The sequence below is a fragment of the Bombina bombina genome, chromosome 6 (genome assembly GCF_027579735.1).
Source record: "Bombina bombina isolate aBomBom1 chromosome 6, aBomBom1.pri, whole genome shotgun sequence".
In the NCBI taxonomy this organism is placed as follows: Eukaryota; Metazoa; Chordata; class Amphibia; order Anura; family Bombinatoridae; genus Bombina; species Bombina bombina.
The window spans coordinates 847489468-847508197 of NC_069504.1; the positions used below are offsets into that span (position 1 = coordinate 847489468).

General features: G+C 41.3%; 1 protein-coding gene across 1 annotated transcript in view; it reads left to right on the forward strand.

The window, feature by feature from the left end:
• Positions 1-18143, forward strand: part of LOC128663766 (AP-1 complex subunit sigma-1A) — a 61949-nt gene extending 43806 nt beyond the window's left edge. The window contains exons 3-5 of the mRNA XM_053718258.1: positions 12268-12376; positions 13268-13405; positions 17549-18143. Of these exons, the coding sequence (XP_053574233.1) occupies positions 12268-12376; positions 13268-13405; positions 17549-17596 (295 nt within the window). The 3' untranslated portion in view covers positions 17597-18143. The remainder of the gene's footprint in view (positions 1-12267; positions 12377-13267; positions 13406-17548) is intronic.
• Positions 18144-18730: the final 587 nt, after the last annotated feature.

An 18730-nucleotide genomic window follows, 5' to 3' on the forward strand; every position in this document is an offset into this window, starting at 1 on the left:
GATTTGGAGAGACATATGTGGCTAAATTATTATCAAAATGGCAGTGTTTTATCAAACATCTACAACCAGCGGAAAGAAATCAAATACCTTCCCCGCTTAAGACATTTAAACTTTTAGAACAATGGGAGATTGATAATCTTTAATTTAAACATTATAAATCACAACAGGAGAGGTTACTACCAAATGAGGTTATAGGTGTGGGGAGGAGGGTGAGAGGGAGGTTAGGGTTTTTCCCTTCCCTTTTTTTTTTTTTCCTCTCTTGACCTGAGAAGTGCCAAATTATGTAATCTGCCACTTATATATTTTTTTTTTTTATCGGATTAGGTACTCTGGGACTTGTATATTATTTCATGTTAATAATATTGTTATAGATGACTCTGTCCTGCGTGACGAAAATGTACTTTTTGTGTTAAATGTATCATGTATTTTTGAAAATAAAGAAAAGGGTGCAAAACATATATATATATTTTTTATTGTTGTGAGGCTATACCCTAGCTAATAAGCGGCAGTGTTATCTAGTAATTGCTGTGGGGATATGCCCTAAGCTGAGGTATGTCGCTGGTAAACTTTGATTTTAAGCAGTGGACAAACTTACTGAGATCATGTCTGATACAGAGCAAGAACATGCTCAGTTGAATGCCTGTATTTTGTGTTTAGAAGCTCAGATTGCTTCTCCTATGTAATTCTGTTCCTCATGTGTTAAGAAGACTTTACAGTGTAAAGAGAGACTTTTTATTACTGAGCCTGTCTCTCAGGATGATGCTCTTCAGGTAATGCCACAGCCTTCTCCTGTAACTTCCTAAGCCTCAATGGTGTCACATGCAGTGCCCTGCGGTTCATCTATAACTCCTAGTGGAGTATATTTGAAAGCAAAGATTGTCGCTCAAGTATCCTCAGTGGTATCAGTGGCGTTAGCTGCTTTTCCTATGTTAAATGGAAAACATAAGAGAACTTAGGGATTCAGATGGCAATGTTTCTGATTCCAGTAATGCTTCTCAGATGGCTCTTCCTCTTAAGATGCATCAGGTCTTTCTGAGGGTAAAATCTTAGATTTGGACAGTGTAATGCCTTCATCTGAAACTGAAGGAAGTTCTTTCAGATTTAAGCTTGAACACCTTCGTGTTATGTTAAGAGGTTTTGGCTACTTTAGGTGACTCAGACACTCCTGTCGTTGCCCATCCTAAAAAAATCTAGTAAACGTAATAATTACTTTGAGGTTCCTTCTTCTAAGGAGTTTTTTTCCGTTTCCAGAACGTGCTATGGATATTATCACACAGGAGTGGGAGAAGCCGGGGGTATCCTTTTCCCCGTCTCCTATTTTTAAGAAGATGTTTCCAGTCGCTGACTCCATAACGGAACCATGGCACAGGGTTCCTAAGGTGGAAGGGGCTATTTCTACTCTGGCTAAGAGAACTACTGTTCCTATTGAGGATAAGTTGGTCTTTTAAAGATTCTATGGACAAAAAGTTGGAGGTTTATTTTAAGAGAATATATGTTCATCAAGGCCTCTTATGGAAACCTGTAGTGTGTATTGCCACTGTGACAAGTGCTGCATCATACTGGTTTGATGCATTGTCTGATTCTCTTCAGGTAGAGACTCCCTTAGATGAGATTCAAGACAGGATTAAAGCTCTTAAACTGACTAATTCTATATTTTTTTTATGCTATTTTACAGTTGATTAGGCTGGGAGCCAAGTCATCTGGTTTTGCTGCTTGATCAGCAGATGTCTCCTCTAAGGTCAAACTTTTGACTCTTCCCTACTAGGGTAAGGCTTTGTTTGGTCCTGGTCTAGCAGAAATTATTTCTGATATTACGGGTGGAAAGGGTCTTTTCTACCTCAAGATAGGAAGAATAGACCAAAAGGTCATCAGAGTAATTTTTGTTCCTTTCGTTACTTCAGAGGTAAGTCTTCCCCTGCCTCAGTCGATCAGGAACAGTCCAAGCCTTCTTGGAAATCCAGTCCATCGTGGAACAAGGGGAAGCAATCTAAGAAGCCAGCAGCTGACTCTAAATAAGCATGAAGGGTTTGCCACCGATTCGGGAGTGGATCGAGTGGGGGGCAGACTTTCTCTTTTTTTTTCCCAGGCATTGGTTCGAGATGTCTGAGATCGCTGGGCTGTGGACATAGTATCTCAGGGTTACAAATTGGAATTTAAGACCTTTCCCCCCAGGGGGCAGGTTCTACCTCTCAAGATTATCTGCAGACCAGATAAAGAGAGAGGCGTTCTTACATTGCATACAGGATCTCTTCTCCCTGGGTGTGATTGTTCCAGTCCAGGATCAGGGATTATGTTTCTATTCCAATCTGTTTGTGGTTCCCAAAAAAGAGGGAACTTTCCAACCTATTTTAGACCTTAAGTGTCTAAACAAATTTCTCAGGGTACAGTCCTTCAAGATGGAGACGATCCGTTCCATTCTTCCTTTAGTTCAGGAGGGTCAGTTCATGACGACCATAGACCTGAAGGATGCGTACCTTCATGTTCCCATTCACAGGGATCATCACAAGTTTCTGAGATTTGCCTTTCCAGACAAACACTTTCAATTTGTAGCTCTTCTGTTTGGCCTTGCCACAGCTCCCAGACTTTTCTTGGCAGTGATCAGGGCTCGGGGAATTGCAGTAGCGCCATACTTGGACGACATCCTGGTTCAGGCGCCATCTTTTCAACAAGCAAACTCTCATACAGAGATCTTGTTGTCTTTTCTCTTGTTAAGTGTAGTCAGTCCACGGGTCATCCATTACTTATGGAATATATCTCTTCCTAACAGGAAGCTGCAAGAGGATCACCCAGCAGAGCTGCTACATAGCTCCTCCCCTCACATGTCATATTCAGTCATTCTCTTGCAGCCTAACTAGATAGGTCGCTGTGAGAGGTCTGTGGTGTTTTTTAACTTAGTTTATTTCTACAATCAAAAGTTTGTTATTTTAAATGGCACCGGAGTGTGCTGTTTATTCTCAGGCAGCATTAGAAGAAGAATCTGCCTGCGTTTTCTATGATCTTAGCAGACGTAACTAAGATCCACTGGCTGTTCTCATCTGAGGAGTGAGGTAACTTCAGAGAAGGGGAATAGCATGCAGGGCCCCCCTGCAAATGAGGTATGTGCAGTAATTATTTTTCTGAGGAATGGAATTGACTGAGAAAATACTGCTGATACCAATGTAAAGTAAGTTCAGCCTTAAATGCAGTGATAGCGACTGGTATTAGGCTGATGAGTGTGTGTACACTGAATGTATTTTTCTAAGGAATGGAATTGACTCTGAAAATACTGTTAATACTGAAATAATGTATGAGCCTTAACTGCAGTAAAAGCGACTGGTAGCAGGCTTATTAATAACCATTCATAACTTTTCAAATGTATGTTTAAAACGTTTACTGGCATGTTAATCTTTTTTTGTGAGGTACTTGGTGATAAAACTTATTGGGGCATGATTTTTACCACATGGCCATCTTTGTTTTCTGCATAGAAACAGTTTTCTGAGCTTCCGCACTGTTGTAATATGAGTGGGAGGTGCCTATTTTAGCGCTTTTTTGCGCAGTAAAAATTCAGTCACAATCTGTCTACTTCATCCTCCATGATCCAGATCGTCTCTAGAGAGCTCAGGGGTCTTCAAAATTCATTTTGAGGGAGGTAATCAGTCACAGCAGACCTGTGACAGTGTGTTTTGACTTTGAGAAAAACGTTAATTATTAAATTGTTAATCCGTTTTTGGGTATTAAGGGGTTAATCATCCATTTGCTGGTGGGTGCAATCCTTTGCTAACTTAATACATTTACTGTGAAAAATTGGTTGCTATAACTATTTTGGTTCATTGTTATTTCAGCTGTGACAGCTTTTTGTGCTTCTTCAAGGCACAGTAGCGTTTTTTATATTGCTTGTAAATTTATTTAGAAAAGTATTTCCAAGCTTGCTAGTCTCATTGCTAGTCTGTTTAAACATGTCTGACACAGATGAATCTCTTTGTTCACTATGTTTAAAGGCCAATGTGGAGCCCAATAGAAATTTATGTACTAATTGCATTGATGCTACTTTAAATAAAAGTCAATCTTTACATGTAAAGAAATTATCACCAGACAACGAGGGGGAAGTTATGCCGACTAACTCTCCTCACGTGTCAGTACCTTCGCCTCCCGCTCAGGAGGTGCGTGATTTTGTGGCGCCAAGTACATCAGGGAGGCCCTTACAAATCACTTTGCAAGACATGGCTACTGTTATGACAGAAGTATTATCTAAATTGCCAGAATTAAGAGGCAAGCGCGATAGCTCTGGGTTAAGGACAGAGCGCGCGGATGAGGTGAGAGCCATGTCAGATACTGCGTCACAGTTTGCAGAACGTGAAGACGGAGAGCTTCATTCTGTGGGTGACGGATCTGATCCAGGGAGACTGGATTCAGAGATTTCTAATTTTAAATTTTAAGCTTGAGAACCTCCGCATATTGCTAGGGGAGGTATTAGCGGCTCTGAATGATTGTAACACGGTTGCAATTCCAGAAAAATTATGTAGGTTGGATAGATACTATGCGGTACCGGTGTGTACTGACGTGTTTCCTATACCTAAAAGGCTTACAGAGATTATTAGCAAGGAGTGGGATAGACCTGGTGTGCCCTTTTCCCCTCCTCCCATATTTAGGAAAATGTTTCCTATAGACGCCACCACACGAGACTTATGGCAGACGGTCCCTAAGGTGGAGGGAGCAGTTTCTACTTTAGCTAAGCGTACCACTATCCCGGTGGAGGATAGTTGTGCCTTTTCAGATCCAATGGATAAGAAATTAGAAGGTTACCTTAAGAAAATGTTTGTTCAACAAGGTTTTATCTTACAGCCCCTTGCATGCATTGCGCCTGTCACTGCTGCGGCGGCATTCTGGTTTGAGTCTCTGGAAGAGGCCATTCGCACAGCTCCATTGGATGAAATTATGAACAAGCTTAAAGCACTTAAGCTAGCTAACGCATTTGTTTCTGATGCCGTCGTACATTTAACCAAACTTACGGCTAAGAACTCCGGATTCGCCATCCAAGCGCGCAGAGCGCTATGGCTTAAATCCTGGTCAGCTGACGTGACTTCTAAATCTAAATTGCTTAATATTCCTTTCAAAGGGCAGACCTTATTCGGGCCCGGCTTGAAAGAAATTATAGCTGACATTACGGGAGGTAAGGGCCATGCTCTACCTCAGGACAGGGCCAAATCAAAGGCCAAACAGTCTAATTTTCGTGCCTTTCGTAACTTCAAGGCTGGAGCAGCATCAACTTCCTCCGCTCCAAAACAGGAAGGAGCTGTTGCTCGTTACAGGCAGGGCTGGAAAGTTAACCAGTCCTGGAACAAGGGCAAGCAGGCCAAGAAACCTGCTGCTGCCCCCAAGACAGCATGAAGAGAGGGCCCCCTATCCGGAAACGGATCTAGTGGGGGGCAGACTTTTTCTCTTCGCCCAGGCTTGGGCAAGAGATGTCCAGGATCCCTGGGCGTTGGAGATCATATCTCAGGGATATCTCCTGGACTTCAAAACTTCCCCTCCACGAGGGAGATTTCATCTTTCAAGGTTATCAGCAAACCAAATAAAGAAAGAGGCGTTTCTACGCTGTGTACAAGACCTTTTACTAATGGGTGTGATCCACCCAGTTCCGCGGACGGAACACGGGCAGGGATTCTATTCAAATCTATTTGTGGTTCCCAAGAAAGAGGGAACCTTTAGACCAATCTTGGACTTAAAAATTCTAAACAAATTTCTAAGAGTTCCATCATTCAAAATGGAAACTATTCGAACCATCCTTCCCATGATCCAAGAGGGGTCAGTACATGACCACAGTGGATTTAAAGGATGCCTACCTTCACATACCGATTCACAAGGATCATTATCGGTACTTAAGATTTGCTTTCCTAGACAGGCATTACCAGTTTGTAGCTCTTCCCTTCGGATTAGCTACGGCTCCAAGAATCTTTACAAAGGTTCTGGGCTCACTTCTGGCGGTACTAAGACCGTGAGGCATAGCGGTGACTCCGTACCTAGACGACATTCTGATACAAGCGTCAAGTTTTCAAACTGCCAAGTCTCATACAGAGATAGTTCTGGCATTTCTGAGGTCGCATGGGTGGAAGGTGAACTTGGAAAAGAGTTCTCTATTACCACTTACAAGAGTTCCCTTTCTAGGGACTCTTATAGATTCTGTAGAGATGAAAATTTACCTGACAGAGGCCAGGTTATCAAAACTTCTAAATGCTTGCCGTGTCCTTCATTCCATTCCACACCCGTCAGTAGCTCAGTGCATGGAAGTAATCGGCTTAATGGTAGTGGCAATGGACATGGTACCATTTGCGCGCCTGCATCTCAGACCGCTGCAATTGTGCATGCTAAGTCAGTGGAACGGGGATTACTCAGATTTGTCCCCCCTACTAAGTCTGGATCAAGAGACCAGAGATTCTCTTCTATGGTGGCTCTCCGGCCACATCTGTCCAAGGGGATGACCTTTCGCAGGCCAGATTGGACGATTGTAACAACAGACGCCAGCCTTCTAGGCTAGGGCGCAGTCTGGAACTCCCTGAAAGCTCAGGGATTATGGACTCAGGAGGAGAAACTCCTCCCAATAAATATTCTGGAATTAAGAGCAATATTCAATGCTCTCCTAGCTTGGCCTCAGTTAGCAACTCTGAGGTTCATCAGATTTCAGTCGGACAACATCACGACTGTGGCTTACATCAACCATCAAGGGGGAACCAGAAGTTCCCTAGCGATGTTGGAAGTCTCAAAGATAATTCGCTGGGCAGAGTCTCACTCTTGCCACCTGTCAGCGATTTACATCCCAGGCGTAGAGAACTGGGAGGCGGATTTTCTAAGTCGCCAGACTTTTCATCCGGGGGAGTGGGAACTTCATCCGGAGGTCTTTGCTCAACTGATTCTTCGTTGGGGCAAACCAGATCTGGATCTCATGGCGTCTCGCCAGAACGCCAAGCTTCCTTGTTACGGATCCAGGTCCAGGGACCCGGGAGCGGTGCTGATAGATGCTCTGACAGCCCCTTGGGTGTTCAACATGGCTTATGTGTTTCCACCATTCCCGATGCTTCCTCGTTTGATTGCCAAGATCAAACAGGAGAGAGCTTCAGTGATTCTGATAGCGCCTGCGTGGCCACGCAGGACCTGGTATGCAGACCTAGTGGACATGTCGTCCTGTCAACCGTGGTCTCTGCCTCTGAGACAGGACCTTCTAATTCAGGGTCCTTTCAAACATCCAAATCTAATTTCTCTGAGGCTGACTGCATGGAGATTGAACGCTTGATTCTATCAAAGCGTGGCTTCTCGGAGTCGGTTATTGATACCTTAATACAGGCCTGTTACCAGAAAAATTTACCATAAGATATGGCGTAAATATTTATATTGGTGCGAATCCAAGAGTTACTCATGGAGTAAGGTTAGGATTCCTAGGATATTGTCCTTTCTACAAGAGGGTTTAGAAAAGGGCTTATCTGCTAGTTCGTTAAAAGGGACAGATTTCTGCTCTGTCTATTCTTCTACACAAACGTCTGGCTGAAGTTCCAGACGTTCAGGCTTTTTGTCAGGCTTTAACTAGGATTAAGCCTGTGTTTAAGACTGTTGCTCCGCCGTGGAGCTTAAACTTAGTTCTTAATGTTCTTCAAGGCGTTCCATTTGAACCCCTTCATTCCATTGATATCAAGCTGTTATCCTGGAAGGTTTTGTTTTTGATGGCTATTTCCTCGGCTCGAAGAGTCTCTGAGTTATCTGCCTTACATTGTGATTCTCCTTATCTGATTTTTCATTCAGACAAGGTAGTTCTGCGTACTAAACCTGGGTTCTTACCTAAGGTAGTTACTAACAGGAATATCAATCAAGAGATTGTTGTTCCATCACTGTGTCCTAACCCTTCTTCAAAGAAGGAACAACTTTTGCATAATTTGTACGTAGTCCGTGCCCTGAAGTTCTACTTGCAGGCAACTAAAGATTTTCGTCAAACTTCTTCCCTGTTTGTCATTTACTCTGGACAGAGAAGAGGTCAAAAGGCTTCGGCTACCTCTCTCTCTTTTTGGCTTCGTAGCATAATACGTTTAGCCTATGAGACTGCTGGACAGCAGCCTCCTGAAAGGATTACAGCTCATTCTACTAGAGCTGTGGCTTCCACCTGGGCCTTTAAAAATGAGGCCTCTGTTGAACAGATTTGCAAGGCTGCGACTTGGTCTTCGCTTCACACCTTTTCAAAATTTTACAAATTTGACACTTTTGCTTCTTCGGAGGCTATTTTTGGGAGAAAGGTACTTCAGGCAGTGTTTCCTTCTGTTTAATGTTCCTGCCTTGTCCCTCCCTTCATCCGTGTACTTTAGCTTTGGTATTGGTATTCCATAAGTAATGGATGACCCGTGGACTGACTACACTTAACAAGAGAAAACATAATTTATGCTTACCTGATAATTTTATTTCTCTTGTAGTGTAGTCAGTCCACGGCCCGCCCTGTCTTTAAGGCAGACCTAAATTTTAATTAAACTCCAGTCACCACTGCACCCTATGGTTTCTCCTTTCTCGTCTGCTTTGGTCGAATGACTGAATATGACATGTGAGGGGAGGAGCTATGTAGCAGCTCTGCTGGGTGATCCTCTTGCAGCTTCCTGTTAGGAAGAGATATATTCCATAAGTAATGGATGACCCGTGGACTGACTACACTACAAGAGAAATAAATTTATCAGGTAAGCATAAATTATGTTTTTTACATTCCCACGGATGGAAAGTGAATCTGGGAAAAAGTTCCCTTGTTCCAGCTACAAGGGTAGTTTTCTTAGGGGCTATAATAGATTCCCTATCGATGAAAATATTTCTGAGGGAGGTCAGAAAAACCATAATTCTTTCATCTTGCCCCTCTCTCCAGTTTTCTGTTCGGCCATCAGTGGCTCAATGTATGGAGGTAATTGGTCTGATAGTTGCTTCCGTGGACATTGTTCCCTTTGCTCGATTCCATTTGTGAGCTCTGCAGTTATGCATGCTCAGACAATGGAATGGGGACTATGCGGATCTGTTTCAGAAGATAGATCTAGACCAGTCGGTAAGAGATTCTCTCCCGTGGTGGTTTTCTTAGGAACATCTCTCTCAGGGAACATGCTTACGGAGACCTTCCTAGGTGATTGTGACCACAGATGCCAACCTGCTGGGCTAGAGAACAGTCTGGGACTCGTTAAAGGCGCAGGGACTCTGGACTCGGGAGGAGTCAGTTCTCACTATAACCATCTTAGAGTTGAGAGCGATTTTCAATCCTCTGATGGCTTGGCCTTCGTTGCCCGGTTTATCAGGTTCCAGTCGGACAACAAAACCTCAGTGGCTTATATCAACCACCAGGGAGGACCTCAGAGTTCCTTAGCCATGAAAGAGGTGTTCTCCAGCTTAACCCTCAGATGGGGGTTGCCGGAGCTGGATTTCATTGCGTCTGGGCAGAATGCCAAGCTTCCAAGGTACGGTTTAAGGTCAAGGGATCCACAGGCCGTTCTGATAGATGCTCTGGCGGTTCCTTCGGACTTCAGACTGGCATTTATTCTCCTTCCACAAGTCATTGCTCGTATCAGGGAAGAGAGTGTCTGTGATTCTAATAGCACCTGCGTGGCCTCGCAGGATTTGGTATGTGGATCTAGTGGAGATGTCATCTCTCCCACCTTGGACACTACCTCTGAGGAAGGACCTTCTAATTCAGGTTCCCTTCCTTCATCCAAATCTCATTTCTCTGAAGCTGATTGCTTGGAGATTGAACACTTAGTTTTGTCTAAGCGTGGGTTTTCTAAGTCAGTCATTGAGACCATAATTCAGGCTCGCAAGCCTGTTACTAGAAGGATTTATCATAAGATATGACGTAAATATCTTTATTGGTGTGACTCCAAAGGCCACTCTTGGAGTAGGGTCAGGATTCCTAGGATTTTGCTTTTTCTCCAGGAAGGTCTGGAAAAAGGTTCATCAGTCAGTACCCTGAAGGGTCAGATTTCTGCTCTATTTATTTTTCTACATAAGCGTCTGGCGGATATGCCGATGTGCAATCTTTTTGTCAGGCCTTGGTCAGAATCGGGCCTGTGTTTAAGTCGGTTGCTCCTCCTTGGAGCCTTAATCTTTTAAGGTTTTACAGAAGGCTCAGTTTGATCCATTGCATTTGATAGATATTAAGTTATCTTGGAAGGTTTTGCTTCTTATTGCTATCTCTTCTGCTCTGAGAGTTTTGGAAATCTAAGCTTTGAAGTGTGATTCCCCTTATCTTATCTTTCATGCTGATAAGGCGGTTCTTCATATTAAGTTTGGTTTTCTTCCTAAAGTGGTTTCGGATAGAAATATTAATCAGGAAATTGTTGTTCCTTCTCTATGTCCTAATCCTCCTTCTCATAACTTGGATGTTGTGCGTTCTCTTAAATTTTACCTTCAGGCGACTAAAGATTTTCGCCAGTCTTCTGCCCTGTTTGTTTGTTTCTCTGGGAAATGTAAATGTCAGAAAGTTACTGCTACTTCTCTTTCTTTCTGGTTGAGAAGTTTAATTTGTTTGGCTTATGAAACTGCTGGACAGCAGCCTCCTGAGAGGATTACAGCTCATTTCACTAGGGCTCTCTTCTTCTTGGGCTTTCAAAAATGAAGCTTCTGTGGAACAAATTTGCAAGGCTGCAACTTGGTCTTCTCTGCATACTTTTTCCAAATTTGATACTTTTGCCTTGGCTGAGGCTTCTTTTGGAAGAAGGGTTCTTACAGCGGTGGTGTCTTCTGTTTAGGTTACCTGTCTTGTCCCTCCCTTTTTAACTAAAACCTCAGGCACCTCTACACCTTCTTGTGTTCCTTTTTTCTCCATTACCTTGGGTCGAATGACTGGGGTTTGGGGGAAAGGGAGTGATACTTAACAGCTTGGCTGTGGTGCTCTTTTCCTCCTCCTGCTGGCCAGCAGTTATATTCCCAACAGTAATTTATGATGCGTGGACTCACCATATCCGGAAAGAAAGAAATTTATGAGGTAAGCATACATTTTGTTTTTCTCAGTTTGTAAGTATGAGTTGGTCGGATGTCTGTAACCTGGGGACTGCCTATAGTTGCAACGTTAAATGACTAATCTAATCTAAAACTTTTTATATAATAGCAGGATAGAGTAGCATGACTGCCAATTAAACACTAAATAAATGCTAGATAGAAATATGCATTCAAAGAAAAGATTAATCTGCCAATAACATGTAGACGTATTTTTTTTTTTACATTTTCATTCACTGTTTAAATATTGACAAAATAAAATAAGTGTAAAGTTTTAGTGTCTATCAAACAATAGGAGCAGCCATGTTGTAACTAACTTAGGTTACCTTCTCTGCTGTGGCCAATTAGGGAAAGTTATAAATAGGTAACTAAAGTGTGCAGCCAATGGTTGTGTGGAATATGTGTTCTGCATTTCCATTTCTAGCAGAAACTGAAAAGCTCACAATTTAGGAATGGAATTACAGGAAAAGTACATTGCATATATATAATTTTATGTTACCATCTCAGTGTTTAATGTCCCTTTTTAATGTTTAGTTGTGAGTAATGAAACAACTTTGCAATATATTTTTATTATTTATTTTGCCCTATTTTCATGTAATTTAGCTCCGAAAATTGAGCAGTTTCTAATTCTAAGACCATGAAATGCACCCTGCTGACCTGTCAAGGCTAACCCTGCTACATATACCGAAAATTGGCTTTTTCAGATAGCTGCAAAACAATGTATTCTATACTCCTTTTTCTTTTTTTTTTTTTTTTTTTTTTTTATGACAATGGTTAGCCTTTTTGCCTGTGGGACTACAAGCCCAGATTGGCTCCTTCAATTAAGACACATGGTTGGTGGAGTTTGGCTGTTAAAAAGTAATTACTGTAATAAGGATGTTAGTTTGTTTTTAAAATGCTTAGACAAGGCTATTTTTTTTTTTATTTTTTTTTTATAACAGAACAGTAATGTCTTGAAATGACAAGGTGTTTACTGTCCCTTTAAATCCTTGTTACCCATCGTTTAAGTGGATCTCGCTTAATGTCAGTTAATTTACAAGACATAAACACTAAACAGGATCGAAACCTAGTTTACTTTTACGATTTCAAACAACTTGTCATAGCAGACATATGTAGAAGTAGTAAACGGATGACTTGAAGCAGTTCAATCTATAACATATATTTAAAATTTACTATGGAACATCTTGTTTTTTTATACCTGTTCTTTCAGTGTTATATGTTTCTCTCTTATCCCATTTGTTTGTTTTTGTGTTTTTGTTTTTCTCACACTCACCTTCTATTTCTCGTTTCCAGATACGCCAGTCTATACTTCTGCTGTGCAGTTGAGGACCAGGATAATGAGCTCATAACCCTAGAGTTAATTCACAGATACGTGGAGTTGCTGGACAAATATTTTGGCAGCGTGAGTTAAAAACGTGATGTGCTGTGACCACTATTAGCGTTTTAGACCCTTTGGATCAGAGGCAGAAAATGTGACTTGGGGTAACAGAAAGCTGGCCTGATACGGTTTGATGTTGTTCGCTTTGTCACCACCCCCTCCCCCTTTTGCCTCTGACTAATCCATTCTTCTTAGGCATTAATCTGAGTTCTGCTAATTGAGTTTTGCAGGGATCACAGGCTCTCTGTAATCTGCACGGTCAGACGTCTGTGTAACAAACGTCATGTGTAATTATTTTTTGTAGCCTGCTCCTCATTCCCTACCATTTGATTTTACTTTCCTATCACGGGAATATAAAACTTTATACCCCCCTTTTTCCTGTCCATTTGCTACCCCTAATCTCTTACCTCATCTCACCCTCCCCCCCCTTTGCTTATTTTGGTCCTTGTTTGCCCTTCTGTTTTTCAGTTACTTCTGTGCTCCTCGCACAATTCAATTTTTATTCCCCTTTTTCCTATTTATTTATTGACTTATATTCATTACCTGCTGCTCAGATATTCATATAGCTTATATTATCTCCTGTATTTTTTTATCTTCTTGTCCTCTCTCTAGTACCTCTTTTTGAGCAGTTATTTTTTCTTTTTTACTTCCCCTGCTGCGTATACTCTTTCATAGATCATTCCTCTTTTCTTTTCAATTTCCCACCTTTCTCTACTGTATTTTTTCCCTTCCTGTACATACATCTTACCACCCAAACCTTCAGGGTTTTCTTTCTCTCTGTATGTCCTTTTTACTTTGTCTCTTTCTCTGTCTTCTCTGTTCTAAACCTCCTCGTCTGCATTACTTTTTTGTTTGATTCTTTATTATTCATCTCCATACGTATGTCCTTAATAACTTTTATCATTCATTTTACAGGTGTGTGAACTTGATATCATATTTAACTTTGAAAAGGCTTATTTTATTCTGGATGAATTTCTGATGGGAGGTGAAATCCAAGACACATCGAAGAAGAGCGTACTTAAAGCAATTGAACAGTCAGATATGCTGCAGGAGGTGAGAGAGCAGGCAGGGTAAAATGTGTGGGCTACAGAGTGCAAACTCATTTTCTCTCTCTTATCTTTCACTCTTGTCTCATTACTTCCATTTTGTTCAGCTTTCAGTCACTCAACATCTTTCTATAGCTCTCTGTGTTCATCGGTATTTTTCTTTGTGTCTCCTGCTCTCCGTCTCTTGCACCTGCTCCCCCCTTTCTCTGCAGTGGATGAATCACACATCTCTTGGCCTGTCACAGCTCACTGACTCCCACCCACTCACTTTCATTGCAAGAAATTTCCACGTTGTAGACGTGGTGGGAGGGAGAGATGGACTGGGGAGCGGGGGAGAGAAGGAAAGTTAGCTGAAGTGTGTGGGATTTGCTGGGGACAGGCAGAGGAGAGAGATGCAATTTGGGACCGACAGAGTATTTTTAAAGTCATTTGTTACTGGGAAAGTTGCTTTATGCAGGGCACAAAACCATTTTTTCAGAATGAAAGAGGCAAATAATTATTTTTTGGGTGTGTGTATGGGGGTGTTGACCCAAATTAGTATACTTTTTAGATTAAACACTAAAAAATATGATAGTTAAAGTTTATTTACATAAACTAGACCAGTTATTAACATTAAATATACTCCACTAACCCTGAAAATACCGCTCTAACCCTACATAGGTCTTTGGAAATTAAATACTTTGTCTGAAAATAATATAAGCTATATAATTCTGCCCATAATTAATAAGAATAGCAATATTAATTTGTCTTATACAGTAATGATAACTTTACATAATAAAAACATTAAAGTTAAAATTAAAAACCCAACAAATTAATTTGGCTCCTTGAAGTATGCTGCAATATACTTGCTCTTCACACATAAATTCTGGTGTGCTCAGTCTTCCCCAACAACCCCCCAACACAGTTCCTAGGGCACACGTCAAAATTCCATCCTCCTTTAGGCAACGAAGCAAAGGCACATCTCCTTCTGCACAAAAAACAATCCACATAAGACCAAATAATTCCCATATGCCAATTTAGTAAAAGCTAAAAGTTTTATTAAAAGCCTTAATCAGTGAACTAGCTTTTGTAGTTTGGAACAAGTCTGATAAGCTTCTATCTTTGTGATTGCTATTTCCATAATGGTTGTTTATTAAAGGGTTTTTAATTAAACTTGTTCAGATTGGTAATTGGTGTGCAGAATGAACCTATTGCTTCTGGAGTCTCACGCAAATTTAGCTCATACCACCAGAATGTCCCCTTATAGTGCTGGGAGCAATACTTTAATTGTGCATCAGCCATTTTACCCTGACAAATTGGGAGCACTGCCTTAACAGTGCACGGGCCTCTATTCTAAGCCTGTTTTCAGGCTCTCGCCAGTTAGACAGGGAAGCTCTGCTATAACTTTGCACCTGGCTTTGAAATAGTTTTTTTGTCATGTGCAGCATACATCTATGCAAAAATGAAACTAGTGTTTCAAAGCACTATGAAGTGTAAACCTAGAGTAGCTGACATAATTCAAAGTATCAGTTGAGAATTTTGAATCGCTATGGAAAGTAGGCAACCTACATCTGTCAAGCCCTGCCTTAAGGCATTTTTTAAGTTGGAGGAGAGGTTTGATACAGCTTTTGGAATGGAGAGGAGACCTAAAGGCAGCTATTTGCGATGCATAGGGGATCTTTATGTAACCGGGGGGGGGGGGGGGGGGGGTCTAGCGTGAGCAAGGTTTAAGAAAGAGAGGGTGAGTATTCCATAGGAAGGCAGATGCCAGAACTTTACAGATGGTTACACTGTGTGGGTCAGTCTGTAATGATAATCTGCTGGTGCCGGCGAGAGGTGTAGGCGGGAATCCAGGAGGTGGGTGGGAGGGCCCTACACTGCGGAAAATAAAAAAGGGAAGGGGCGCTACGCTACAGAAAAAAGTGGGTTTGGGGGTGTTTGGGTTCCCTAACTACTGATCTCGGGAAGGGGGGAGGTGGGGGACCAATACAATACAGAAAAAAAAAATACATTTTATAGTTACTGGCAGACATAGAGGGAGGGTTAGAGAGCTGTTTGGTAGGAATCAGGGAGGTTGGACGGTAAGGGGGAAAAAAATGCCTTAATATTGGAGCTGCAACTGCTAATCAATATAATCGATAATTGATTATGAAAATTGTTGTCAATGAGTCTCATTATCAAGTAGTTGGTCTGTGCATGGCAACCCAGAAATAATAGTAGTCGTCATTTGGATTATTTATATTAAATCGGGTGTTTTTGGACTAAGCTTTGCATGATATAGTGCCAATCTTATTATTTACAGTTAGATGAGTAATGAGTAATTTAAATTGATGTGCACTAATATCTGTTTGCACAATTATTAGCTGATTGCTTGCTATTGCTTGTTATATGTACTGTATAGATAACTGTGTAAGGCTTTGTCCTGTTATTTATATGTAGCCCTTAGCGCTTTGTACCAGATTCAACCTCTAAGTATATATCTGTTATTTTAAGAGTGAACTAGATGTTTCCCTAATATCTGTTATTTTAATAGTGAACTAGATAATTTTCCCCTAGCCATATAGCTGGTTATTTACCACTGCTTATAGATATTTAAGTTCAAAATGAAGTCCAGGCTTACTTTGTTGAGAAGCCCCTTTCCAAGGAGGAAAAACCTTTGCATTGGTGGAGAGCTTTCAAATATAAATATCCCACCTTGGTTAAATTGGCAAAAAAAATTGGCACCTCAACACAATCTGACCTCCTCTTCTGCAGGCAAAAATAGGTTACAAAAAGATAGCCAGCCTCAGCCAGGATCCCTCTCTCCTACTCTTACTCCAATCCTTGCACACATTTTTAATCTCTCCCACAGCACTAGTATATTCCCCTCATCCCTTAAACATGCACTAATCACACCTATCCTCAAAAATCTTCTCTTGATCCATAATCTTCATCCAACTACCTCCCTGTTTTCCTTCTCCCTCTTACCTCAAAACTTTTGAAAAGGCTTTTATATACACGTTTATCAAATTTCCTCCCTCTTTGATCCATTGCAATCTAATTTTCCCCAAACACTACAGAAACAGCAGTCATCAAGGCCACTTTTCCATGTTAATCCTTTGTGATTTGTCTGCAGCCTTTTACACTGTTGGCCACCCTCTCTTGCTCCAAACCCTGCAATCCTTCAGCATTTGCAATACAGCCCTCTGTGATTCTCCTACCTGTCTAACCAGACCTTTAGTGTAGTCTTATCTGGCACATCTTCTGACCCTTTGACACTTTCTGTTGGAGTACCACAATACTATGTCCTTGGTCCTCTTCTCAATTTATACATCATCCTTAGTTTCCTTAATACAGTCCCATGGGTTTCAATATCATTTGTACGCTTCCTTACTAACTTTTGTCACTAACTGTCTTTCTAATATTTAATCCTGGATGTCCTCTCACTACATTAAGCTAAATCTCTCCAAAATTGAGCTCCTTGTTTCCCCCTCTTCAAAAATCTCAACCCCCGGACTCTGAAACTGTTGATAATAACATCATTACCCCAACCCTGCATGCCCAATGTCTTGGGGTCACACTTGGCTGAAATCTTTCTCTCCCCACAGCCAGTCTTTGTTCAGTTCCTGCCGCTTTCTCCCATAATTGTTACCTTGCATATTAGACCCAGGTTATAGTGCTACATTTAGCCACCAATCAGCAAGCGCTACCCAGGTGATGAACCAAAAATCGTCCGGCTCCTAAGATTTACATTCCTGCTTTTCAAATAAAGATAGCAAGAGAATGAAGAAAAATTGATAATTGGAGTAAATTAGAAAGTTGCTTAAAATTGCATGCTCTATAGGAATCATTAAATTAAAAATGTGGGTTTAGTATCCCTTAAATTATAAAACTGTGTTCCTTTGCTTAAAAATTGGACATCGTTGTGTTGATGTAAAGTTTTTAGTCTGCAGTTTATATTTGTAACACTCAGTTTGTGCCTTTAATTTTAAATATACAAAAAAAATTGTATGGAATTTTTTTTTTTTTTTTATCCAATTGCTAGAAAAAATAATCGCCCGATTGATTATGAAAGTAATTGTAAGTTGCAGAATATACACTGTATTTGTGTTTTGATGCAGTATGCTATATTCTCTCTTTCTATCTCCCCATGCTTTCTCTCTGACCTCCGATCTCTTTTCTCTCTCTGCAGGAGGATGAGTCACCGCGCAGTGTTCTGGAGGAGATGGGATTAGCTTGATACTCAATCATATACACTTCCCCTTTTTTCTTCCATTCCAGTTACAGCAACATTTACCCTGATCACAGCAATTTTCCAACATTTACACAATGACCTCGGCCACCTAGGATTTCACGTGTGTGTGTGTGTGTGTGTGTAGCTGCTTGTGTAAATTGGAGTGTGTGGTGATATTAAATGGGAAAACAAAGGGACCAATTACTCAGCCAGACCTATCCAAACCCACCTGTGGATGTGAGTTAAGTCATTTCTGCCCTCACTTGTTTACCTGATTATGTTTTCTACTAAGTGAGGCAGATGAATATGTGCTGGAGCACTTTCACATCTTCCCTTGATCTGAACATTTGGTGATGGGCACTTGTCTGTAGATTATAATTCTGTGCTCTCCCGTTCTCTAGGCAAAGCACTGTATTAACATTAGTGCTGGGGAAGGATGGGGTGTATGACAGCTAGCTGCCCATCCTACCCTGAAACATATCACGCTCCCTCTGTGTCCGTGACAAGGACCTCCTTCCTGCACGTTCTTCTAAATAAAACATAGGTGCTGCTATTTTATTGCTCTGTATTGTTTTTATTATGTGTGTAGAAGTTGTGTATATAAGCAGGGAGTAATGTGTGTACAGTGTATGCAGGAGATTCTGGTATTATTATAAGTTAACTGAGTAGTAAAGAGTCTGGAAATGGCCTAGTATGCAGTGGTAGGTGTGGGGTGCAATGGCTGAAAACAATGGGCTGGGATCACCAAGGTGTGCTGACAGGGTTCTAATAGAGCAGTGACTGCAAGCAAAGATCTGGTATTATCACAGTATTTGTATTCAAACTGCTGCCCTCACACACCACAGCCCATACTAGTCTCAGACCCCTATATGAAATTCAGTGCAATGTGTGTACGTATGCACACATCTGTTTTTAAACTGACGTAACTCTTTACAAGATATTTGTAGACTGATGAAGTTACTATACCAACCCAGCATGACAACTTTTGGGCTACATTAACACCTTGTTGGCTGCAGTTTTGAGTTGCTTTGTAGTCCAGGCACAGACACCTTGAAAACCCCCCCTGAGTGTTTATCTTCTCTCCTTTACTTTGGCCCAATAAGAACAGCTATAAATGTGCTCCTGAACATATCAAGCAAT